A 22789-nucleotide genomic window follows, 5' to 3' on the forward strand; every position below is an offset into this window, starting at 1 on the left:
TGTATTCTAGAATATCTGATAATATCAGTTTTAATTATGGTATGAACGTATCATTAAATTCTATGTAAAATAAAGCAATCTCATTAAAGAAGAGTGATCAGAGATTCATAAGACACAAAAAGGGAAGGCTGTTGCTACATAAATACATAACCAAGGTGTGTCTAATTTTGAGTGGGTTGTAAAGTCGTCTGCCAACTTTTTTTTTAATTGCAAAGCCATATTGTAGTTGCTTACTTCTCCTCCCATTCAAAATTAACTCAGGATGTTAGGACATGAATATTTGACTATATTTACAGTTGAAGAAAAATGGTCATTATAAGTTACAAACCAGGGGCTTCCCTGGCGGTGCAGTGGTTTAGAATATGCCTGCCAATGCAAGAGACACGGGTTTGAGCCCTGGTCTGGGAAGATCCCACATGCCGTGGAGCATCTAGGACCGTGAGCCACAACTACTGAGCCTGCCCGTCTGGAGCTTGTGTCCCGCAACAAGAGAGGCCGCGACAGTGAGAGGCCTGCGCACTGCGATGAAGAGTGGCCCTCGCTCGCCGCAACTAGAAAAAGCCCTCGCACAGAAACGAAGACCCAACACAGCCAAAACTAACTAACTAAATAAATTAATTAATTAATTTAAAAGAAAAAGAATCCGCCTGCCAATGCAGGGGACACGGGTTTGAGCCCTGGTCTGGGAAGACCCCACATGCTGTGGAGCCACTAAGCCCATGCACCACAACTACTGAGCCTGCGTTTTAGAGCCCGCAAGCCACAACTACTGAAGCCCGCGCACCTAGAGCCTGTGCTCCTCAACAAGAGAAGCCACCGTAATGAGAAGCCCGCGCACAGCAATGAAGACCCAACGCAGCCAAAAATAAATAAATAAATAAATTTATTTATTTTTAAAAAAACATAAGTTATGAACCAGAGAATCTCTAGAAGTGTCCATTATGATACTGCCTTGCTATTTGTAGCTCCCTTTCTACAAAATGGGGAAAATAGTAATAGAACTTACCTCACAGGGTAGATAAGACTAAATTAGTTAATACACATAAAGTATTTAAGAAAGAGCCTTGACAAAATTAGCATTCACGTAAGCCAGCCAGCCCTTTCCCATCCTGTCCTGTGGCTTCAATACTTTCCTTTACAAGCTTTCTTGGTTTTTTTTTTTTTTTAGCTGTGACTTGCACGCATCTTGCGGGATCTTGGTTCCCTGACTAGGGGTCAGACCTGGGCCACAGCAGTGAAAGCCCCGAATCCTAACCACTAGGCCACTAGGGAACTGCTTTACAACTTCTATATCAAGCCTCAAGCTCTACAGATACTACCTTTATCAACCTACCTGCATCACACCCCTACACACACACACACACACACACACACACACGCACACGCACACACACACGAGCACTCTCTGAATTAAGGGATGTCATGCACTCTCTGAACTCTTCAGGGCTGGGGTATGGTACATATGAATTTTTCTGAAAGGGAAAAGCAATGGCTTCAGAAAGGGGTACTACTCACTGTTCCAGTGTAGCAGCTTAGTCTGGCATAGTGTTTGGAAATTAACTTGCTTATATTTACTTGAATTGAGGAAGAGAGAGTAGCGAAAGATCAACAGAAGATGAATGAAGAAGGAGGTGGAGCTGAGAAAGCTCTGGAAAGTTTGGATTTTTCTACTTTTCCTCCTGTGATAAGGATCCCTTCTTGCACTATAAAAATATTAGCCTGCTAAGCTTTATATGAATAACTAGTTGTTCTTAAGTTGATATTTATAACTTGGTGACAGTTTAGTAAGCAGTCAAAGAACATTTTGCAGGGAATAATTATAATAAATGTCTGTGCCTTTTAAAAATAGAAATTATTAAAATTTTACTAATTCACCTTAATTGAAAAGTCATTGTGAAGTTTGAACCTAGTCATTAAAGAAAGCTATGTTTCAAATTAACTCGGTTTTGATCCAGACGTTTTTATTAAAGAACAGTAAATTGGTTGAGAATTGTGACTACCTCAAATCACACATTTTAAAAGTAGTATTTTATCCTATAAGGGTAATCTGTTGATGCAATTTCTTTTTTTCCCATCTTGTGAAATAAGTGAATAAAATCACCCAAGCCACTTTGCCTTTCTGATAAGCAAACACTGAAATTTCTGAGCATCAGGACTAACATTTCCTTTGTATTAAGTAGAGTTAGTTTTCAGTTATCTATAAGGTCAATCACATTGTGATTTTTTTTTGAGTGTTAAAGTTTTGTTTCAGAATCCACATCCTTCCTAGTCTCCTTTGAAAGATGTGGTTTATATCACTTAAAGAAAGCAATTTCACTTGGGCCGGTGCTATTTAGTTGGGGAGGGAGATTCTTCACACCTTGAAAGTAGCCAACTTTTCACATCTTAGTAGAAGGTTATAGAGCACTGATTTTATAACCTAGTATCCTAATAAGGAACCATGAAAAAACATACAAAAAAGAAGAACAAAATACCTTTACCCAGGAACAGGGCCTAAAATAGTCTCCTTTGTAGACTCTAAATACAGTTAAGGCCTCTCATCTGGTGTGGCCCTAAGTGGTAGTTTAGGTCAGTTTATTTTAAAAGTTGGTAAAGCAAAATATATTCAGTGCTTTTTATTTTAACTTAAAACATGTAAATGTACATTTGTTCACCAATCTTTTGACTTAGTAACATTTGCTCAGTATCTCAGGAAGCCACTCAAGTCTTTTGTAAAGTAGTTTTTCTATGCACCATAGGTATTCCCTGGACTCATTGAGACTGAAGGATCCCTGCTTTATATTAAGAGCACTTAATGTATTGCTGAACTATTCATCTTTGGGTTTGAAAAATAAATTTCATTGAGGTGTGACCAAAGTGTACAGATTGCCATTGTTCCTATATACATATCTGAAATGACCAAAGCAAGAAACTCAGTTTTTATTACTTCAGATATCTTTGATTCTTCGTCTATATTTTATACCGTATTTAAATTTGCTACCTGTCCAGCAAATCTTTTCTTCCAGAATGATGCAGGGAAATGATGAATCAGAATAATAATTCTGTCCTAATTCCTAAGATTGTATGTTGGAAAAAAAAAAAAAAAAAAAAAAAAAAAAAGAATAAAAATAAAGACGTAAAATAAATTTTAATAATGTATTTTATTTAATACAGTATATCAAGAAATTTACCATTTCAACATTTAATCAATATAGACGCTTAATGAGATATTTTATCTCTTCTTCATACTAAGCCTTTGAACACTGTGTATTTTATACTTACTAGCACATTTCAAGTGCTCAGTAGCAAATGGTTATATTAGTGCAGATTTAAATGTTGTCTTCTTGTTCTCCCAAGATTTCTTACATTCATTCTTCGTTCTAATTACTGTTTATTCCTACTGCAGCAGTCCTCAACATGTGGTCCTCAGCATCCTTTTAGATGTCCATGAGGTCAAAACTACCTTTGTAACGATACTGGGATATTATTTGTGTTGTCTTGTTCTCTCTCATTCTCTCGAGTGTACGGTGTAGTTTTCTGTGTGACACATGATATTGCAACAAATTGAATGCAGAAACAGATATAAAAATAGATTTGCAAAATGTAAACCATGCCACTCTTCTCACTGATTTTTGTTTGGGAAAATAGTTAATTGTCCAGAAATGGGTTTATTCTATTTTAAAAGGAATTGTACATACATACAATAATTTTTAAGAATGCAGAGAGGTCCTGAAACTAGAAAATTTGAGAACCACTATGCTAGTGTATGTAGAATTTCCTTTGTATTATTACCATTAATGCTTTTTATTTGGTATTACTGATGACAGATATTCTACATAAGTGAATTTTCCAACTAGCCAAGTGTTGTTGGACATTTTAGAATACCCAGTCATTTATTGTCTGGAACATTTTCTGAAATAACATTATGTACACCTCTTCTCAAATAGAAGATACTGAACATAATTTAACATATCCTGGTGACTGGATCCCCTATGACAACTTTGCACAGCCAACTAAACCAAAGAGCTCTATGGAGAATCCATCTACCTGTGCATTTGTGTGTGTTGTCTCTATAGTAAATAAAACTTCTGCCAGTCTCACTTATCTAATAGCTAGAATGCAACATTAATTTTTACTTGATATTTAAAATGCTGGCATTTCCAGCTGGTTGCAAAGCTAGTAGTTTAAAATATGTTGTGAATAATGAATTTTGTAAACATTACAAAATAATGAATTTTGTAAACAGTTAAAAAAATTTTCCTTCAGATACTCTAATATAGTGAGATATTATGACTTTAAAAAGTGTTTCATGATGGAACAGAGCCAGCAATTATTCTTTTATCAAAGATTGGTTTAGGGACTTCCCTGGCGTGCATTGGTTAGGACTCCATGGCTTCCACTGCAGGGGGCAGTTATAACAAGGAATGATATACTTTTTCAAATGTATAGGCTATTTTAATTTTATTTTTCTAATTAGCTAGGTCTGTGAACTTGAGCATATTGTTTTAATTTACCAAGATTATGCAAATTATGTAATTTACAAAGAATTTTATAGAAAAGTATTGCATATCACTATTTTATTAATCTCTTTCTCCAATTTTCTCTGTCCTCCTTGGGAATCTACATTATAAATCTGTTAGAGATTAGAACTGATAGTTGTTAAATGGCTTTATTGATTGAATCAGTTACTTGTGGGTTTTTTAAAAAATTATTTGAAGATTCCACAAGTGAACCAAGCAATGTTCTTTGGGATCTCCTTTTATTAAGAAGGAGTAGAGGAAGGGGGAGAAAAATACAATAAAATATTGAGTCTTTCCCAGATTGCTAGAATATCAAAGATTTTCCTAAAGTACAGTTAGTTTTTCTGCTTATGTTAATTTCCTCTGGTTAGGTTAGTTGCTCCTGAAGCTATTATATTTCATTCAGCATATATCTATAAAGGTAGAGAAGATAACATCAACCACAAGAGCTGTGAAAACAGGCTGACATATGTAACATACTTCCTATTGCATGATAAATCCTTAATAAGTGATAGCTACTGTAGTGAGAAACTCTGAGCTATAGTGGTTTAAGAATACAGACATTAAGGTTATTCAGACTAGAGTTTGAATTCCCACTTCCCAGCTCTGTGAACTTCGGCATGGTACTTCAGTTTCTTCATTTGTAAAATAAAGTGTAAATATGCAACTCATAGGAATGTTGTATTAAAGCACCTAATATAATAGTAGGCATATACCTAGCACTCAATACATGACTTGTTTTAGTGTGTTATTATCATAGGAGTAACCATTTGTGAAACACTCAGCGTGTCATATGTTCTGTACAAGACCCTAGATGACATTGTCTGTGATTCTGAAACTTCAGATTCCTATCCTACATCTGTTAGAAGATGACTTTATTTCAGTTGGGCAATATGTTTAACTTTTTTTAGGCTGGATCATGTAGCCTAATCCTAACACAGAAATATTGATTCAGACTTCACTGAGCCTAAATCTAGCCAAAAAGCAAGCAAAAACAAATAAAACAAACAAACAAACAAAGAAACCCAAATTCTTTGAGCAGCCAAAGGTGTCACACACACAAAATCACATATGTACTTTCCTTATGGAAGCATTCCTCAAGTTCTCATTTAGTGCCCCTCACGTCTCTGTTGCTTTGTTAGCTGAATGACTTTAGGTGAGTCTCAATTCCATTTTCCTCATCTATGAAATAAAGGAGTTAAATAACTAATTTCTAGAAATCTCAAGTCCAGAAACTTTTAAATTCTATGTGTATAGTATCTGAATTTTTTTTCTGGGTTATTTTTCTATACTAATCTCTTAAAAAGAAAAACAATAAATTTACTCTGAAGTGTAGGATCTATGCCCAGGATTCCCTGGGCGTCAAGCTCTGTGATGAATAAGGAATTTCTAGCCCAGCATGAAGGACCAGTATGAGAACAATTATAATTTCAGTGGAATAATTTAAGTAAATCACAAGTATAAATAAGAGTGATTGATTTTTGTGGAAATGGTGACCACCAGAAAAAGCTTTGCAGAGAAGTTACGATAGAATGGGTTAGGCTGCATTTACAAGGTAGTCCCAAGTTTCAGTGTTTGAAAATTGTAAAGGTGCATTTATTGCTGATGGTATAATCTAATGTTGGTCAGCAGTGACTCTGCCTCACATAGTGATTCGGGGACCCAAGCCAGCGAATGCTCTAGCATCTCAGCTTGTAGCCTCTGGGATTATTACAGTGGAAGAAAAGAGAGAGGAACTGGAGATTGGCCCACCAGCCTTAAATGCATTAGTACTTTCTGGTCCCAAAATGGCAGGCATCACTTCTGCTTCTGGCCTGTTAGAATTAATCAGATGGCTCCATTTAGCTGTAAGAGAGTGGGCGATGTGGGAAAGTGAATATTTGGTGAGTGTAAATGTTTTTGCAACATGGCATCTGAGTTGATTCTAAAAAGCTAAGTGGAAATCAGTCTGGTAAATGAGGAAGGAGGAAATGAAAAACTCTCTACTCTGAAAGCAAAGAATGCCTAGCCATATTTTTCTTAAGTTCCCTTACACCCAAAGTCCAATCTCGTGTTTAGAGAAATAAATGAACTCTAAAAGATTTATCTTTTGACCTGAGCTTTTGAAGTTGCATCAAGACAAGAAAACCTTTAATGAATCAACCTGCGAAGTATCATATGCATGTTAACTACTGAAAAAATATTTGTGGAGGTCACAAAAACAGTGTTACCTAAATACCAAGTTAAAATAGCAGATAACATGAATGGAACATGTACTGTGGGCAAGGAACTCTGCTCATTGTTTCACATGCATTATCTCAGTTCAACCTCACAGTAACTTTGTGAGGAAGGTACTGTTATTATCCCCATTTCCAAACTTTATCAACCTGTAAGCAGTTAGATGGCATGACTGTTTTCCTTTTATACTTAAAACAATTTGGTCCTGGAAAAGGTAAGTCAATAATATATACAGGTTTTATCTATCTATCTATCATGCATGTATCATCAGATTAAAATCTCTATTTTAAATGTTTATGATTTTTGCAGTAAAATAATTTAAATAGAGTGACTAGGAATTATGCTGCAAAGTTAACTTTTCTGTTTTTAGGGTTTGGACAGGGGATCCAAAGGCCAGATTTCTACTTTCAGCAGTTTTATTTCAACTGTTAACCAGAAGAAAGAAGCCGCTGAAAACAGAAGTTCACCTACACATCTTGTTTTCCCTAACATCAAGAATGGTAAGAAATTTTTAATTTTAAAAATTAATGTAGTTACAATTATTAAAAGTATATGTAGTATGTGTATCTTGGCGCAAGTATATTATTGAACTATTAAAAAGGAGATTTTAATTATTCAGTGTTGTTCTACTAGGTCTAGTTAGTTAATACAATAAAAAATAAGCTATAAATATTTACAGAAAGGAGCAAAATCATTATTTTTAGGTAATTGTTAACTAGAGTAAGAGAATGATATACAAAGCTCATGAATAAGAAAGTTCGGTTAGGGAGCCTGACACAATATAAACATACAAAAATTCAGTAGATTTCCTTTATTTAAGCAGTAATCAATCAGAAGAGTTGATGGAAAATATATGAAATATTTAGAAATAAACCAAGGAGAAAGTGAGCAAAACCTATACGAAGAAAAACTATGAAACTTTATCAAAAGACTAAAAGGTGGTTTGAATGGAAAAACTTAAATATCATAGAGATCTCAGATACACCCGATTTACTCTCTAACATTTAATGAATTTTTCAACAGTTTTTTGGGGGGAAACTTAAGAAAATGATGCTCTATTTGATTTATAAGAATAAATGAGAGGATGCAAGGAAAAGTAATGAGGGAACCCATTCCTTCATATTACTATATATTATAAAGCTGTACCAATGGTAGGGCTACCACCAAGGTAGCCAAATACATGGAGATGGATCAGTAAAGCATAGTGTATATAAATGATATTAAATTATTCAAAAGATGGAATTAGGCCAACTAGCCAACTTTTTGAAAATGGTAACTTTAGATTTTTTAAAACTACAAAAGTACTAGAAGAAAACACAGGAAATTGTTTTTATAATAAAATTCTTGGAATGATAGCAATGTGAACAGCCATAAAACAAAAAAATTGAAAAGTTTGAAGACATAAGAAAATTTTAAAGTTCTATAGGAATTTTAGAAGGTCATAAACAAAGTTAAAGTAAAATGTCATAGTCAGAGAAAACGAATCCTTGAATCATAGAGATCATTAATAAATCAGTAAAATGAACATTTCATTAGGAAAAAAAGACAAAGTGTATGAACAGACCAATCAAAAAAGGAAATATGAATAATTAATACACGTGAAAGGATACTCAGTCTCACTAGTATTAAAGGAAGTACAGATTAAAATGAGGAGTTAACATTTCCCTACTCAGTAGCAGAGAATGAAGGCATGTGTATCTGTGGGGTTGTCTAGGGAGTGTGAAAATGGGCACTTTTATGAGTAGAGGGCTTGGAAATTGATACAACTTTTCTGGAGAGCAAATTATTTGACATACATTCAATTTTTTAAATGTTCATATACTCGCTGACCCAGTGTTACATTTCTAGGAATTTATTCTAAGGAAATAACATATGTTGAAAGACCTATGGAAAGAATGTACATTGTTTATAATAGTGGTATTTGAAGCAATCTAAATGAATTGGTTGACTAAATTATGGTAATCCATATTGTAAATACCATGCTTTTATTAAGAGATGACAGGTATATAAATTTTCTAGGAGAAATACTTATAATACATTGTAAAATGAAAAATACAAGTTACACAGTAATAGGTAGAATATGACTCCAATTTTTTTAAGTGTGGGGAAACCTTTTATACTTCTTTGAGCAGAATAAAGAAGTATGGAAGGATGCCCACCAGCCTGTTAATGGTTTCCTTAGGAAAGTAGGATTGGGTGGATATTATTAATATGCTCTATTTCTTTATACAACTCTATATTGTTTTATCACAGGGAACATATACTACTTGCATAATTTTAAGTGCCCCTTGCCCTATAATGAAACAAAACAAATCTGCAAAGGTTTAAATGTCCCTCACACCTGGACAAAAAACAACAAACCTCAGAATGTTTAAGGACCTTGTTCCTGGTAAATTGCTGTGTCCATAAGCTGCACATGGCATAAATTATTCTTGCATGTATTTTCTGTTGACACTCCAAAGGATTGCTAGACCTATTCTACACTCTTGCAAGTTAGTATTTATATTGTCTCATTTATCAACCTTTGCCTTTGATCATTTCTTTCTTCTTTTATTTATTTATTTTTAGATTTTATTTATTTTTTTATACAGCAGGTTCTTATTAGTTATCTGTTATATACATATTAGTGTATATATGTCAACCCCAATCTCCCAGTTCATCCCACCCCCACCCCTGCCCCACTTTCCCCCCTTGGTGTCCATACATTTGTTCTCTACATCTGTGTCTCTATTTCTGCCTTGCAAACCAGTTCATCTGTACCATTTTTCTAGATTCCACATATATGCGTTAATGTACGATATTTGTTTTTCTCTTTTGGACTTACTTCACTCTGTATGACAGTCTCTTGGTCCATCCACGTCTCTACAAATGACCTAATTTTGTTTCTTTTAATGGCTGAGTAATATTCCATTATATATATGTACCACATCTTCTTTATCCATTCGTCTGTCAGTGGGCATTTAGGTTGCTTCCATGACCTGGCTATTGTAAATAGTGCTGCAGTGAACATTGGAGTGCATGTGTCTTTTTGAATTATGGTTTTCTCAAGGTATGTGCCCAGTGGTGGGATTGCTGTGTCATATGGTGATTCTATTTTTAGTTTTTAAGGAACCTCTATACTGTTCTCCATAATGGCTCTATCAATTTACATTCCCACCAGCAGTGCAAGAGGGTTCCCTTTTCTCCACACCCTCTCGAGCATTTGTTGTTCATAGATTTTCTGATGATGCCCATTCTAACCTGTGTGAGGTGATACCTCATTGTAGTTTTGATTTGCATTTCTCTACTAATTAGTGATGCTGAGCATCTCTTCATGTGCCTCTTGGCCATCTGTATATCTTCTTTGGAGAAATGTCTATTTAGGTCTCCTGCCCATTTTTTGACTGGGTTGTTGGTTTTTTTAATACTGAGCTGCATGAGCTGTTTGTATATTTTGGAGATTAATACTTTGTCCGTTGATTCGTTTGCAAATATTTTCTCCCATTCTGAGGGTTGTCTTTTTGTGTTGTTTATAGTTTCCTTTGCTGTGCAAAAGCTTTTAAGTTTCTTTAGATCCCATTTGTTTATTTTTGTTTTTATTTCCATTACTCTAGGAGATGGGTCAAAAATGATCTTGCTGTGATTTATGTCATGGAATGTTCTGCCTATGTTTTCCTCTAAGAGTTTTATAGTGTCTGGCCCTACATTTAGGTCTTTAATCCGTTTTGAGTTTATTTTTGGGTACGGTGTTAGGGAGTGTCCTAATTTCATTCTTTTACATGTAGCTGTCCAGTTTTCCCAGCACCACTTATTGAAGAGACTGTCTTTTCTCCATTGTATATTCTTGCCTCCTTTGTCATAGATTAGTTGACCATAGGTGTGTAGGTTTATCTCTGGGCTTTCTATCCTGTTCCATTGATAAACATTTCTGTTTTTGTGCCAGTACCATATTGTCTTGATTACTGTAGCTTTGTAGTATAGTCTGAAGTCAGGGAGTCTGATTACTCCAGGCCCATTTTTTTCCCTCAAGATTGCTTTGGCTATTCGGGGTCTTTCTTCTTTTATTTACATACACACACACAAGCATATTTCATTACCTCAGTCTTATTCTAAGGAGGCACCAGTGCCCGTATGTCACAGTCCTGCAACCCACAACAAAACAAACTTATAATTGTGATACCATTATACCATAAATAAATAAAGTGAGCCTGTTTGATTGGGGAGATGAGTTCTATTTTAGACATTAACTAGATACTAACTGTAACCTTTATTTGTATAATATTTACAATTTAGGAAAACCTTTCATGTAATTTTCTTTGAGCAATCACATAAAATAGAATAGGTATTAGAATCGTTGCCGTATAGTTTTCTGTTGCTGCCTAACGAATTATCACAAACCTAATGTCTTAAAAACAACACCATTTATTAGCTCACAGCTCTTTAAGTCAGAGGTCTTGGTGGGTGTGGCTAGGTTTTCTACTTGGGGGTCTCTCAAGGTGGAAGCTGGGCTGGACTCTGGGGAAGAATCCTCCTCCGAGGTCTTCAGGTTGCTGGCGGAACTCACTGTTTGCAGTTGAGGCTGAGGTCCCGTCTCCTCGCTGACTGTCAGCCAGGGATGCTCTCAGCTTCCAGGGACCCTCATCAGTTGCCGCGGGCTGCTCCCAGGCCCTTTGGCTGTATCCCAGCTTACTGTCTCAGGGCTGGCAGCAGGATCCCTTGTGTCGAATCCCCTTAGTACTTTCAGTGCCTCTGCCTTTGCCTTCTGCAACCGGTGGGAGAAAGCTCTCTACTTATAAAGGCCTCACGTTAAAAGGTTTTGCCTACCTGGATAATCTCCCTATTTTAAGGTCAACCAGTTAGTAGCCTTAATTGGATCGGCACAACCCCTTTTGTCATGTTATGCAAGGTGATCAGGATGGAACACCAGGAGGCCGAGAATCGTCCAGCTATCTTAAAATTCTGCTTCTCACACCCATAAGAGAATTGGCTCAGACAGGGTAAGTGACTTGGCCACAGTCATGCTGCTAAGTGACAGAACCACAATTCAGTCCCACATTTTCTGACAACAGAACTCTTGTTCTGAGAGGCAGAGGAAACTCCTGATTGACTTGTTTCTCTTGCCTGATTAATCATATCACATTAATCACACAACTCTGATTACATCATCTCCATACTCCCTAGCTTCCAAAATTAAATAAAATTTTTTTACCTTGACACGCAAGGATATTCGTAATATGACAGCTTTTCAACTTTATCTCCCGTCTTTCTCCTACATACTTACATTTCAACTATTCTCCAGGATGCCTCACACCTTTTTACCACAGAGTTTTTGCAGTTTTTTCCCACTGCCTGGAACACTGTCTCCCCTCTTCTCTACCTGTCAGATCCTGTCTGTTCTTCAAAGCTACCTTTTTACTAAACCTTTACTGATTCTCCCTAACCAGATGTAATTCTTCCCTTCTTACAATTTAGGGGTTTTTTTCTCACCTCTTTTAGTCTCTCAACCTTGTGTAGTATCACTTGTGTACTTTAATCTCCTAGACTGTATGTTTCATGAGGGAATAAATACCTTTGTAACCCCTGCAGAGCCTAGGACAGTCCCCTTATTCATCAGGGGATCTTAGCAAGTATCTATCGCATAGGGTGAAACAAGAGAGAACTCGGGACTGGAAAGAGCTGTGCGAGTGGGCACACCAGAGCAGTAACAACAGCAGCCACATCAGCGACTTCATATAGTGCCCACTGCGTGTCAGGCACAATTCCAGGCACTGTACAGATAGAGACTCCAGTAGTCCCTACAGCAGCCTGAGATAGGACTTATTTTCCTAGTCCAAGGGTAAGGAAACTTAAGCCACAGAGAGTTGTAAGTGCTTGCCCTGCATGAATTTATGGAGCTAATGAATGGCAGAGACAGAAAAAGGAAAAGAGAGGCAAACGTAGTTTAAAAGAAGGAGAGTTGGTAAAGGAAAGGAAATGAGCCCTGAAGGAGCTAAGAGACCCAGGTTGTGCTATAACTTGGAAATTCAAGGGAAAAGAAAATTTAAAGAAGAGGATTTAGTCAATAATGCCATTGGTAAGAGAGAACAAGATGAGTAAGCACTGCGGCAGAGCCAAGGATTTGTTGGTTAATGTGTTTATGGTGACTTTGAGAACAGTTTCAGTAGGATGGGATGAGGAGAATTCAAATTGTAAAAAGTTAAGGGTAGATCTAATTAAGGCTACTAATTGGTTGACCTTAAAATAGGGAGAGTATCCAGGTAGGTAAAACCTTGTAACGTGAGGCCTTTACAAGCAGAGAGCTTTCTCCCACTGGTTGCAGAAGACAAAGGCAGAGGCACCGGAAGCACTAAGGGGATTCGACACAAGGGATCCTGCTGCCAGCCCTGAAACAGTAGGCTGGGATACAGCCAAAGGGCCTGAGGGCAGCCCGTGGCAACCTGTGAGGGTCCCTGGAAGCTGAGAGCATCCCTGGCTGACAGTCAGCGAGGAGACGGGACCTCAGCCTCAACTGCAAACAGTGAGTTCCACCAGCAACCTGAGGACCTCGGAGGAGGATTCTTCCCCAGAGTCCAGCCCAGATTCCACCTTGAGAGACCCCCAAGTAGAAAATCCAGCCACACCCACCAAGACCTCTGACTTAAAGAGCTGTGAGCTGATAAATGGTGTTACCACTAATCTGGTAAGAATCTAGGGGCAGTGTAGACAACCTTTAGAGTAGCTTGAACTGGAAGGAAGAAAGAAAGAACAGTGGAATTTTCTTTTTTTAAGCCAAGTCAAAAAAAAATTTTTTTAACATCTTTATTGGAGTATAATTGCTTTACAATGGTGTGTTATAAAGCAGAAACTAGAACAGTGGAATCTTGCAGGGTAGTGTGGTCAAGCAAAAAGATCTGGCACAGGGAGAGGTTAAAGTTGCAGTAGGAACGTAAAATAATAAAATGAACAGAGAGAATAGGATCCAGGATGAAGACAAGCACAGGGGTTGAGGTGTTGTCTCCAGCAAGGAAAGAAGGGTACTTCTTGTTCAGACTATGGACTTGAGGGAAGAGAGGAAGTAGGAGAAGGAAATGGAAGTTTTTCTTGCCATGAATTTAGGCATCTCCTTGGAGAATGTGTTAGTTTCCTAGGGCTTCTACAACAAAGCACCACAAACTTGGTGGCTTAAAACAATAGAAATTTGTTCTCTCCTGGTTCTGGAGGCTCTAAGTCTAAACTGCAGGTATTGGCCGGGTTGGTTCCTTTTGAAGCTTCTGAGGGAGAATCTGTTCCATGCCTCTCTCCTAGCTTCTGGTTGCCAGCAATTCTTGGTGTCCCTTGGCTTGTAGATGCCTCACTGCAATCTCTGCCTCTATCTTTACATGGCCTTCTCTCCTGTATGTCTTTCTGTGCCCAGATTTCTCTCTTCTTGTAAGGACACCAGTCACTGGATTAGGGCCCATCCCAATCCAGTATGACCTCATCTTAATTCAGTTACAACTACAAAGACCTTATTTCCAAATAAAGTCACATTAACAGGTCCTGGGGATTTAGGACTTCAACATATCTTTCTGGCTGACACAGTTCAGCCTACAGCAGAGGGTTAGAAACCTTATGAACCCTGAATTGTCTGCTAAGGAGAATGATAGGGAATCAAAAGGAAAGGATGCATAGCCATAACCTTCTTTGTTTGGGCTGTTCGTTAAAATTTCTTAGCTTTTGATTCCCACTGACACTATACTCCATTCTTTCTACACTGCTACTATCTTAATCTCTGAGCCCAGCTCACCAGCGTGTTGCCCACACCTGCCTGTCTCCTCCCTGGGTGCACGTATTGATTCAGAATGTGGTCCACCTACTTGGGCTCCCACCACTTGTCTGCTTCCCTCTCATCTGTTCCATTATTGTGGAATCTGCAGTCAGCCCGACCCTAAACTTGGAGTATTTGTATATATGTCACTCTATAGGAATAGGCCTGTTAGCAGACTTCCTTTACCATGTTGGAACTCCTAGTGCTGACTTCTGCTAGCTGTTCTGTCTGGATACTGCTTGAATTCAGCATGGAGTTCATATGTCAGGGCTGCTGCAAAAGAAGTCTTTTACTGAGTGGGAAGTTAGACAAAGTCTTCCAAATGTAAGCGTGTTTATAATTCCATGATCTTTTGCGAAACCTCTCTTGCCAATAAGATTGTTTCCTCAAAGATGCCTTATTCTTGGCATTTATTACAATTTCCCTCCCTCTAGCGGGACCTGTGCTGGGTTTTCTCTAACAGCTTGTCTCCCCGTCTGATCTTCAAGTGGTATTAGAGAAGCTGCAAAAGCCCAGCGTGGGTTTACCTAACAGCTGAGGGATGCCTTTTCTCCCTGTATATCACATGACTAGGTATGCCTCTCGAGTTGGCTGTCCTTTTAAAGATCAGAGAAGTGTGGGAGTTTTACCTACTATAACAGCTGCTGGAGATGATACATCTTCAGAAAAACAATGTAAATGGTAAGTAATGGTGTGGGGTGGTAAGCACTGCATCCTCTCTTACTCTTTTGTACCTTCCTTTCTGCAGTGATTATGCTCCTGTCAGATTATTTAAAACATCTTTAAACAGCACAGACCATCTTTAAAAGAAAGGAAATAATTCCTCTCCAAAACTTTTAAAATATCTTTGCGCTCTTGGTAATTCAGAAAGAGTTGACCTTAACTCTGACAGTGCTCCAGGGCACTGTTCCTCTCCCAGCTCAGTCTGTTTTATGAGTTTACTCTAGAAGAGCTCCGAGGTGACATAATGAACTGTGCAGTTTTTACACACTCTGGAGAAATGTGTCCCATGCTCTTTGCTGCTCTGAAAGAGCCAAGAGAACAGAGTGGTCTTCAGCTCAGATGGTGCTGGATCTGTGTGTGGTGGGGATGCTGTGATCTCTTCGCAGGTGAAGTACCACAGAGTTTTCACAGTTTCTCCAAAAGCAGCTTTAGAGGCAGACAGGGAAACAAACTGTGAGAAGAAACCCAGCACAGGACTTGCCATCTGGGGAGAGAAAAGTACTCAGAATAACTGCTATAGGATTTCCATCTTAGAAAAAGTATCACCAAGGCCTCAAATGACCCCCATTTCCAGGATTCCTGGGAGAATGAATTTATTTTGGACTAAATCTCCAAGATCCTTTTGTAGGTCAGTCAGTAATCTTGGACTTAGCTTTTCTTAACCATGCCTATGGTAGCGATATATCCGTCAAGAACTTAGAGTACCTTGCTACATTGATTTGTTGATTCGTCTGTCTCTTTACTTGTCTATAAACTCCTTAAGCTTATTTTTGGAGAGGGAAAAGCCTAGTCTAATTTTTTTTGTATTAAAGTTAATTTTTTGAATGGATAGCACACTTCTGCGTTTCAAAAATCAAAGCTATAAAATTAGGTATGTTTCAGATGTCTCACTTTCACACTCTTCCCTGCTGTCTTCTGTATTCTTTCCTGTGTTTCTTATGTAAATGAAAGCAAATATAAATATTCATTCTGATTTTCCACTTTATCTTAAAATAAAGTAACTACCTACACTTTATCCAGCACATTGGTTTTTTTTCTTAATGTACCCTGGATATCTTTCTATGTCAGTACATAAAGAGCTTCCTTACTCTTTTTTTATAATTATATTCCATTGTATTGGGCTTACTAAGATCCTATTAAAATAAATTAGTCGTTTTTTTGTCTTTTGCTTTTGTAAACAATGCCACAATGAATGGCTCTGTACATATGTCATTTTGTTCCTGTGCAGGTTTATCTGTAGGATTTCTTAGAAGTGGAATTGTTGAGTCCAACAGTAAGTGCATTTGCAATTTCTGTGTATCTCCAGGATCCAGTGTCCATGGTACACAGAGTCTTTACTCAGTAAATAATTTACTGAATGAGGAAATATATGGGAGGTACTTTTTCTAGGTTTCTGGCCAGTTCACCCTGTAACCTATCTCAAGGCTACAATAAGTTCTCTAAGATACATCCAGTATAGGGCATCTATTCTATTAGAGATAACCCTGTATAAAAAGGACTTTTGAATATTTTTATAACTAGACCCATAAAAGAACATTTTATATATGCTTTCATTGTAGTTTTACAAACACACATACCATTGAACTTAGTAAAAAGTACATCTCCAAACACTAATGAATGTGTCACTTTATTTGGCTCTGATGGCTAAAGTCCTGTGAGTCAGAGTGGGGTTTTTTTTCCCTTCTTTCTTCCTTTCTCTCTCCCACCTTCAATTTTATTTTTTGCCAAATGTTCAGAAAAGTCGTCCTATGGACAAGGATGTAAACACCACCTGTTATGAGTAATCCACTCTGGTCACTCCCTGTTTCCATGGCTTGCCACTAGTGAAGTAGTCAGAAGCCGTAGGGTACTGAACTGCTAGAGGGCTCCTTCCGACTAGCTCGCTTATTACCTGCCTAGCACTCGCAGGTTGTCAATTATGATACTAAATAAGAACTGCGTCTTTGAGTTTACTACTACTGGTAGCTGTCATTGGGACCTTAGACGTTAGACCTAGCCCTCGGGACCCTTCGTTTACTCATCTGTAGACTGAGAAAATGGGGAATTATAAGTTGTAAAATATCTTCTACACCTGAATTTTTTGGTTTCAAGGGTTAATTTTCCAACATACTGATTTTGTTTGATCCTTGTTGAGTTTTGTTTGACATTTCATAGTTTACTAGCGCCTACTTCCATGTAAATTTAGGATTCAGTTTTGCTACTTGTTTTTATACACGATAGAGAGTTCAGCTTTATTCTGTAATCTAGTCATACAGCATTCTGCCACATTTTTCATCCGCAGAGAGCCACTAAAGCTGGCCCAGGTTCAAAGGGAAAAGAATTAGACTCCATCTTTTGATGGGAGGAATATCGAAGAATTTATGGACATATTTTAAAAGTACCGCATCATGTGAATTGTAAGATGCAGATCCAGAAAGAGAAGCCAGGTCTTTTGAGGCTTATTTCAGAACTTTTTCCTTTACCCTGTTGTAGGGCAGGAGGTTGTAACTAAAATCAGGTGTTTAAATGACATATTCATGTTAAGTTTCCAGGCTCCTTCAATTTTTCTATTATAGGTCATTATATTATATTGTATAACAGAGAATTTTTACCTTTTTTGGTCGGTTTATAAGTCCTGTCCATTTTGTTCTTAAAAGTTTTAGAGATGGAAGTTAGAAATTATTGAACCAGTGGTTTTCAACTCTTTTTGTTACTTTTATTTTAGGAGCAAAATACTTTTTGAAAAACAATTTTTGTCAGACCATCAGTATATTAAGCAGAGAAAAGCTGAGCTTCCCTGAGTAGACACGTCGACACAGCACCATTCCCCTGAAGTGGCCCTTGAAGTTCTTCTTAGGAACCTTGGGAGCAACAGACTTAGGCCATCTGTTTCATTTTATAATGTCACAGGTGAGGCCCAAGGAGTTTCATTGACTTGTCCACGGTTATGAAAGTTAGTAACCTAGCCAGCAATAGGACCTAGGGCCTTACTTCCAAGGCTGTGCTTTTTCCATTACTTATTACTTATTTAATTACAAATTATTTGGGATGACACTTAGGGTATAGCATTTTGCAACAGTGTGTCACCAGCAGCAAACCTTTATATCAGTGTTTCCTCTCCAGCAGTAGGGGGTTAAGGAACAGAGACCCAGTTTCCTCTTATTGGACACCTAACCTACATAGAGACTCTTGTTACCTTTGATGCTGCTCTTGCTACCTGTGCTGGCCGACCAGGAACTGTCTTCAGTCTCCTAATCATATGACCAGTTTAGAGTGTCAGTCTTCATCCTGGTGGTGCAGCTGTGGAAAGCTACATATTACTCGTCTCCAACCAGAGTCAACCTGCACTAGCTTCTTGAAAACAGTGAGCTGGTAAAATTTGGCTAATAATCTCACACCCATATATATCGTTATATTATGATCTTCACATTTTTAAAAATACACTACCAGCCCCCACCATAACCCTTATTCTTCTTGCATGGCATTAAGTGTTTTACTTAATGTTTCTAAGCAACCAAGTAAAATTGGCAACACTATATTAAAAGAAAGAGAGAATGATTACCGTTTATCAATTTAGCACAGAGTAGTCCCAAGTATTGGCTGAATGAAACCTAAATGACAGGTTCACTGGTAAATATATTTTGACTTTTTTCAGTGTATTACGATATTCTGTATTGCAAAGAAAGCTGCATATGATAGAACAAAGATTTGCCTGTTCTATTTATAATATCGGTTTGAGATTTAATTAATCCTTCATCACCACAGTTATTGGTTTTCTCTCTTAAATTAGATTTTAATAACCATCTGCGAGAACAGGCTGAAAGCCTGTCTCTGGAAACAATGCCTTGATATTCGGGGACGTGAGAGCAGCTGTGAGCTGTTATTCTTCCTTTCTTAATAGCTGAATGTCACATCCTGTAGATTGGCTTTCATTCACTAATGTGAGCAAAGGATTCTGCCTTTCTTTCTGACTCAAGTGCCATTAACGTCGTACGTTAGCATTCTGCATTACTCTTCAGTCCAAGTTACCTTACAAACTAAAAATAAATTCCACCTAGGCCTCTAATTCTAACCTCACCCTATAATCCTCTCGGCTTTGGCATTGCGATTTCTCTTATGTAAGAATCTCCCCACTCTCAGTCTTTGCCAAAATCCAATTCTCTTACTAAATAAAATTTCACTCTTCCACCTCAGTATGGTAGTAATAAAAATGAGTGGGTATTAAAATGTGTATATATTCTCTATGAGTGAATAAGTTAATTTATATATGAATGAGTTTGTTTGTTTCTAATAGTGGGTGTTTATAGCCAGGTTGAGAAAGGTGTGCAGGAAGGGAAAGGAAAGGGCAAGCCTGGTGAAGAGGAAGAGAAACTGTAGAGGAGCCTGAGAATATAATAATAAAAGACTGGTGTTGGAGAGAGGTTCTTGTCTGCAACATTCTTTCCCTTTAATAATGATTGCCAAACATAACCCATAACAAATAATTTACAGAGATACCAAATTTTACTCACTCATAAATTGAACTTCTGTCCAATTTGTGTTTAAAGTACAAATTGCTAGAAATTAGTTATTTCCACATTTAATAAAGGGTTTAAAACTCAGTTATAGAACTAAATTAAAGAAATTTAATCATCTGTTTTATGTTGTCGGCATCATTGATCTCTCCTTAAACCACTGAACAACATTTCTCAGTGTGATCCTCAGACTTGCATGTTAGAAATGCAGATTCTTGGACCCCACCCCAGACCTACTGAATCACAAACTTTGAGAGGGCCTAGTAGTCTTTGTTTTAGTTCAACAAGGTCTTCAGGTGATTCTGATAAACAGTAAAGTTTGAAAAACGTTGCTGTTGAGTATAAGAAATTGGCATCTCTGTACTATCTTCTAATGTGAAAGGTTATTTTAAAAGATACTCTTGGGACTTCCCTGGTGGCGCAGTGGTTAAGAATCCGCCTGCCAATGCAGGGGACGTGGGTTTGATCCCTGGTCCGGGAAGAACCCACATGCCACGGAGGAACTAAGCCCATGCGCCACAGCTACTGAGCCTGCGCTGTAGAGCCCACGAGCCACAACTACTGAGCCTGCATGCCACAACTACTGAAGCCTGCCCACCTAGAGCTTGTGCTCCGCAACAAGAGAAGCCACCATAATGAGAGGCCTGTGCACTGCAACAAAAGAGTAGCCCCCGCTCGCCACAACTAGAGAAAGCCTGCGCACAGCAACGAAGACCTAATGCAGCCAAAAATAAAATTAAATTAAAAAAAAGATACTCTTAACACTAATAAAATTTGAAGTCAGTGATAGATCCAAAGTTAGCTGCTTGATTGGGAGAGTGAATAAGGAAGGAAGGAGGACCTTATAGCTGTGTTACTGCTGTGATGATTGATGATTCTGTTTGCTTAGTAGAAAATATATTCTGATTACATTAGAATGGAATTACATTTCATTATTGTAGAATTTAGAATCTATAGAATATTCATCTATTCTATTGGTTTGGAAGTATTAATACTTGACAAAATACAGTAACCAAAGTAAAATGCTTAGTGGATAGGCTCAGCAGCAGAATGGAAGAGACAGGAATTAAAGAGCTGGAATATAGAACAATGGAAATTACCCAGTCTGAACAATAAAGAGAAAATAGACTGGAAAGAAAAAGAGAATCATCTCAGAGACCTGTGGGACTATAACAAAAGACATTAAATTCTTTTTTTTTTTTTAACATCTTTATTGGAGTATAATTGCTTTACAATGGTGTGTTAGTTTCTGCTGTATAACAAAGTGAATCAGCTATACATATATCCCCATATCTCCTCCCTCTTGTGTCTCCCTCCCACCCTCCGTATCCCACCCCTCTAGGTGGTCACAAAGCACCGAGCTGATCTCCCTGTGCTATGCAGCTGCTTCCCACTAGCTATCTATTTTACATTTGGTAGTATATATAAAAGGCATTACATTCTTGTCATTGGAGTCTTAGAAGGAGAGGAAGAAGAGGGTAGGCTGAAAAAGTACTCAAAAAATAATTGAAAGCTTCCCATACTTGGCAAGAGACATGAACCTATAGGTTCAAGAAGCTGAGCAAATCCCATACAGGGTAAACCCAAAGAAATCCTCATCAAGTCATATCATAATTAAACCTCTGAAAACTAAAGACAACAGCAACAAAATGTTTAAAAGCAGCCAGAGAAACAGGATACCTTTACTGCTAGGGGAAAACCTTTCAAATAACAGCAGATTTCTTATCAGTAACCATGGAGGCCAGAAGGAAGTGGCTGGGAGAACTCCCAGCCCAGAATCCTATACCTGGTGAAAATGTTTTTCAGGAATGGAGAGGATATCAAGACATTCTCAGATGGAAGAAAATAAACAGAATTTGTTGCCATTAGATGGTCTAAAAGAGTGCATTAAGAGGTTCCCTAAACAGAAAAGAAACAATAAAAGAAGGAACCTTGAACATCAAGAAAAAGAAATAACATGATAAGCAAAAACTAGGTAGTACAATAGACTTTCCTTTTCCTTTTGTGTTTTCTAAATTATGGTTGACACTGGAAGCAAACATTATAACACTGGTATGGTTCTAAATGTATTTAAGTAAATACTTAAGATAATTATAAACAGAGAAGTGTAAAAGCAGGTACAATTTCTACACTTTACTCCAGCTGGTAAAACGATGGCACCGTAGACTAAAATAAGTTATGTGTATATAATGTAACATCTAGAGCAGCCTTTCAGTAATGCTACAGATAAATCAAAATGGAATTCTAAAACATGTTCAGGTAACTCACAGGGAGGCAGGAAAAATAAGAATGACCAAATAGAAAACAAAAATATTAAATGGTAGAACTTAAGCCCTAACATATCAATAATTATATTAAATGTAAATGGTCTAAATACATCAATTAAAAGACAGAGATTGGCAGAGTAGGTTAAAAACATGCCCCAACTATATGCTGTCTACAAGAAACTCAATTCAAATATAGCAATATAGGCAGGTTGAAAGTGAAAGGATGGAAAAAAGGTATACAGTAATGGCTATATTAATATCAGATAAAGTAGACTTAGAACAAAGAAAATTACTGGAGGCAGAGAGGGATATTATGTAGTGATAAAAAGGATGATCATCAAGAAGATACAGCAATCATAAATGTGTACATACCAAACAATAGAGTTATAAAATATGTAGAGCAAAAACTGGTAGAACTGAAAGGAGAAACAGAAAAATCCACAATTGGGTGTTGAAGTCTCTAACTGTAACTGTGGATTTGATAGACCTAGACAGAAAAATCAGCAAAGATATAGAATATAGAAGAACTCAACAGCATCATCAACCAACAAGATCTAATAGACATTTGTGTTCCACCCAACAACAGTAGAATACACATGCCTTTCAAGTGCCCACAGAATGTGTACCAACACTGACCACATCCTGGACCATAAAACAAATCTCAGTAATTTTAAAAAGTTGAAATAATGCAGAATATGTTCTCTGACCACAGTTGCATCAAATTAGAAATCAATAACAGAAAATAAAAGGAAAATCTCCAAACACCTGGAAACCAAACAACATACTTCTAAATAACCCATGGGTTAAAGAGGAAGTCTGTAGGGA

The 22789-nt window shown here is 37.4% G+C and overlaps 1 protein-coding gene across 2 annotated transcripts in view; it reads left to right on the forward strand.

Annotated features, from left to right (window-relative positions):
• Window positions 1–22789, forward strand: part of HECTD2 (HECT domain E3 ubiquitin protein ligase 2) — an 80704-nt gene that overhangs the window by 5257 nt on the left and 52658 nt on the right. For both annotated transcript variants that reach the window (XM_007471550.1, XM_007471549.1), the window contains exon 2: window positions 7087–7216. In XM_007471550.1, coding sequence (XP_007471612.1) covers window positions 7087–7216 — 130 coding nt within the window. The remainder of the gene's footprint in view (window positions 1–7086; window positions 7217–22789) is intronic.

Source organism: Lipotes vexillifer, unplaced genomic scaffold, assembly GCF_000442215.2.
Source record: "Lipotes vexillifer unplaced genomic scaffold, Lipotes_vexillifer_v1.1 scaffold325, whole genome shotgun sequence".
Classification (NCBI taxonomy): Eukaryota; Metazoa; Chordata; class Mammalia; order Artiodactyla; family Lipotidae; genus Lipotes; species Lipotes vexillifer.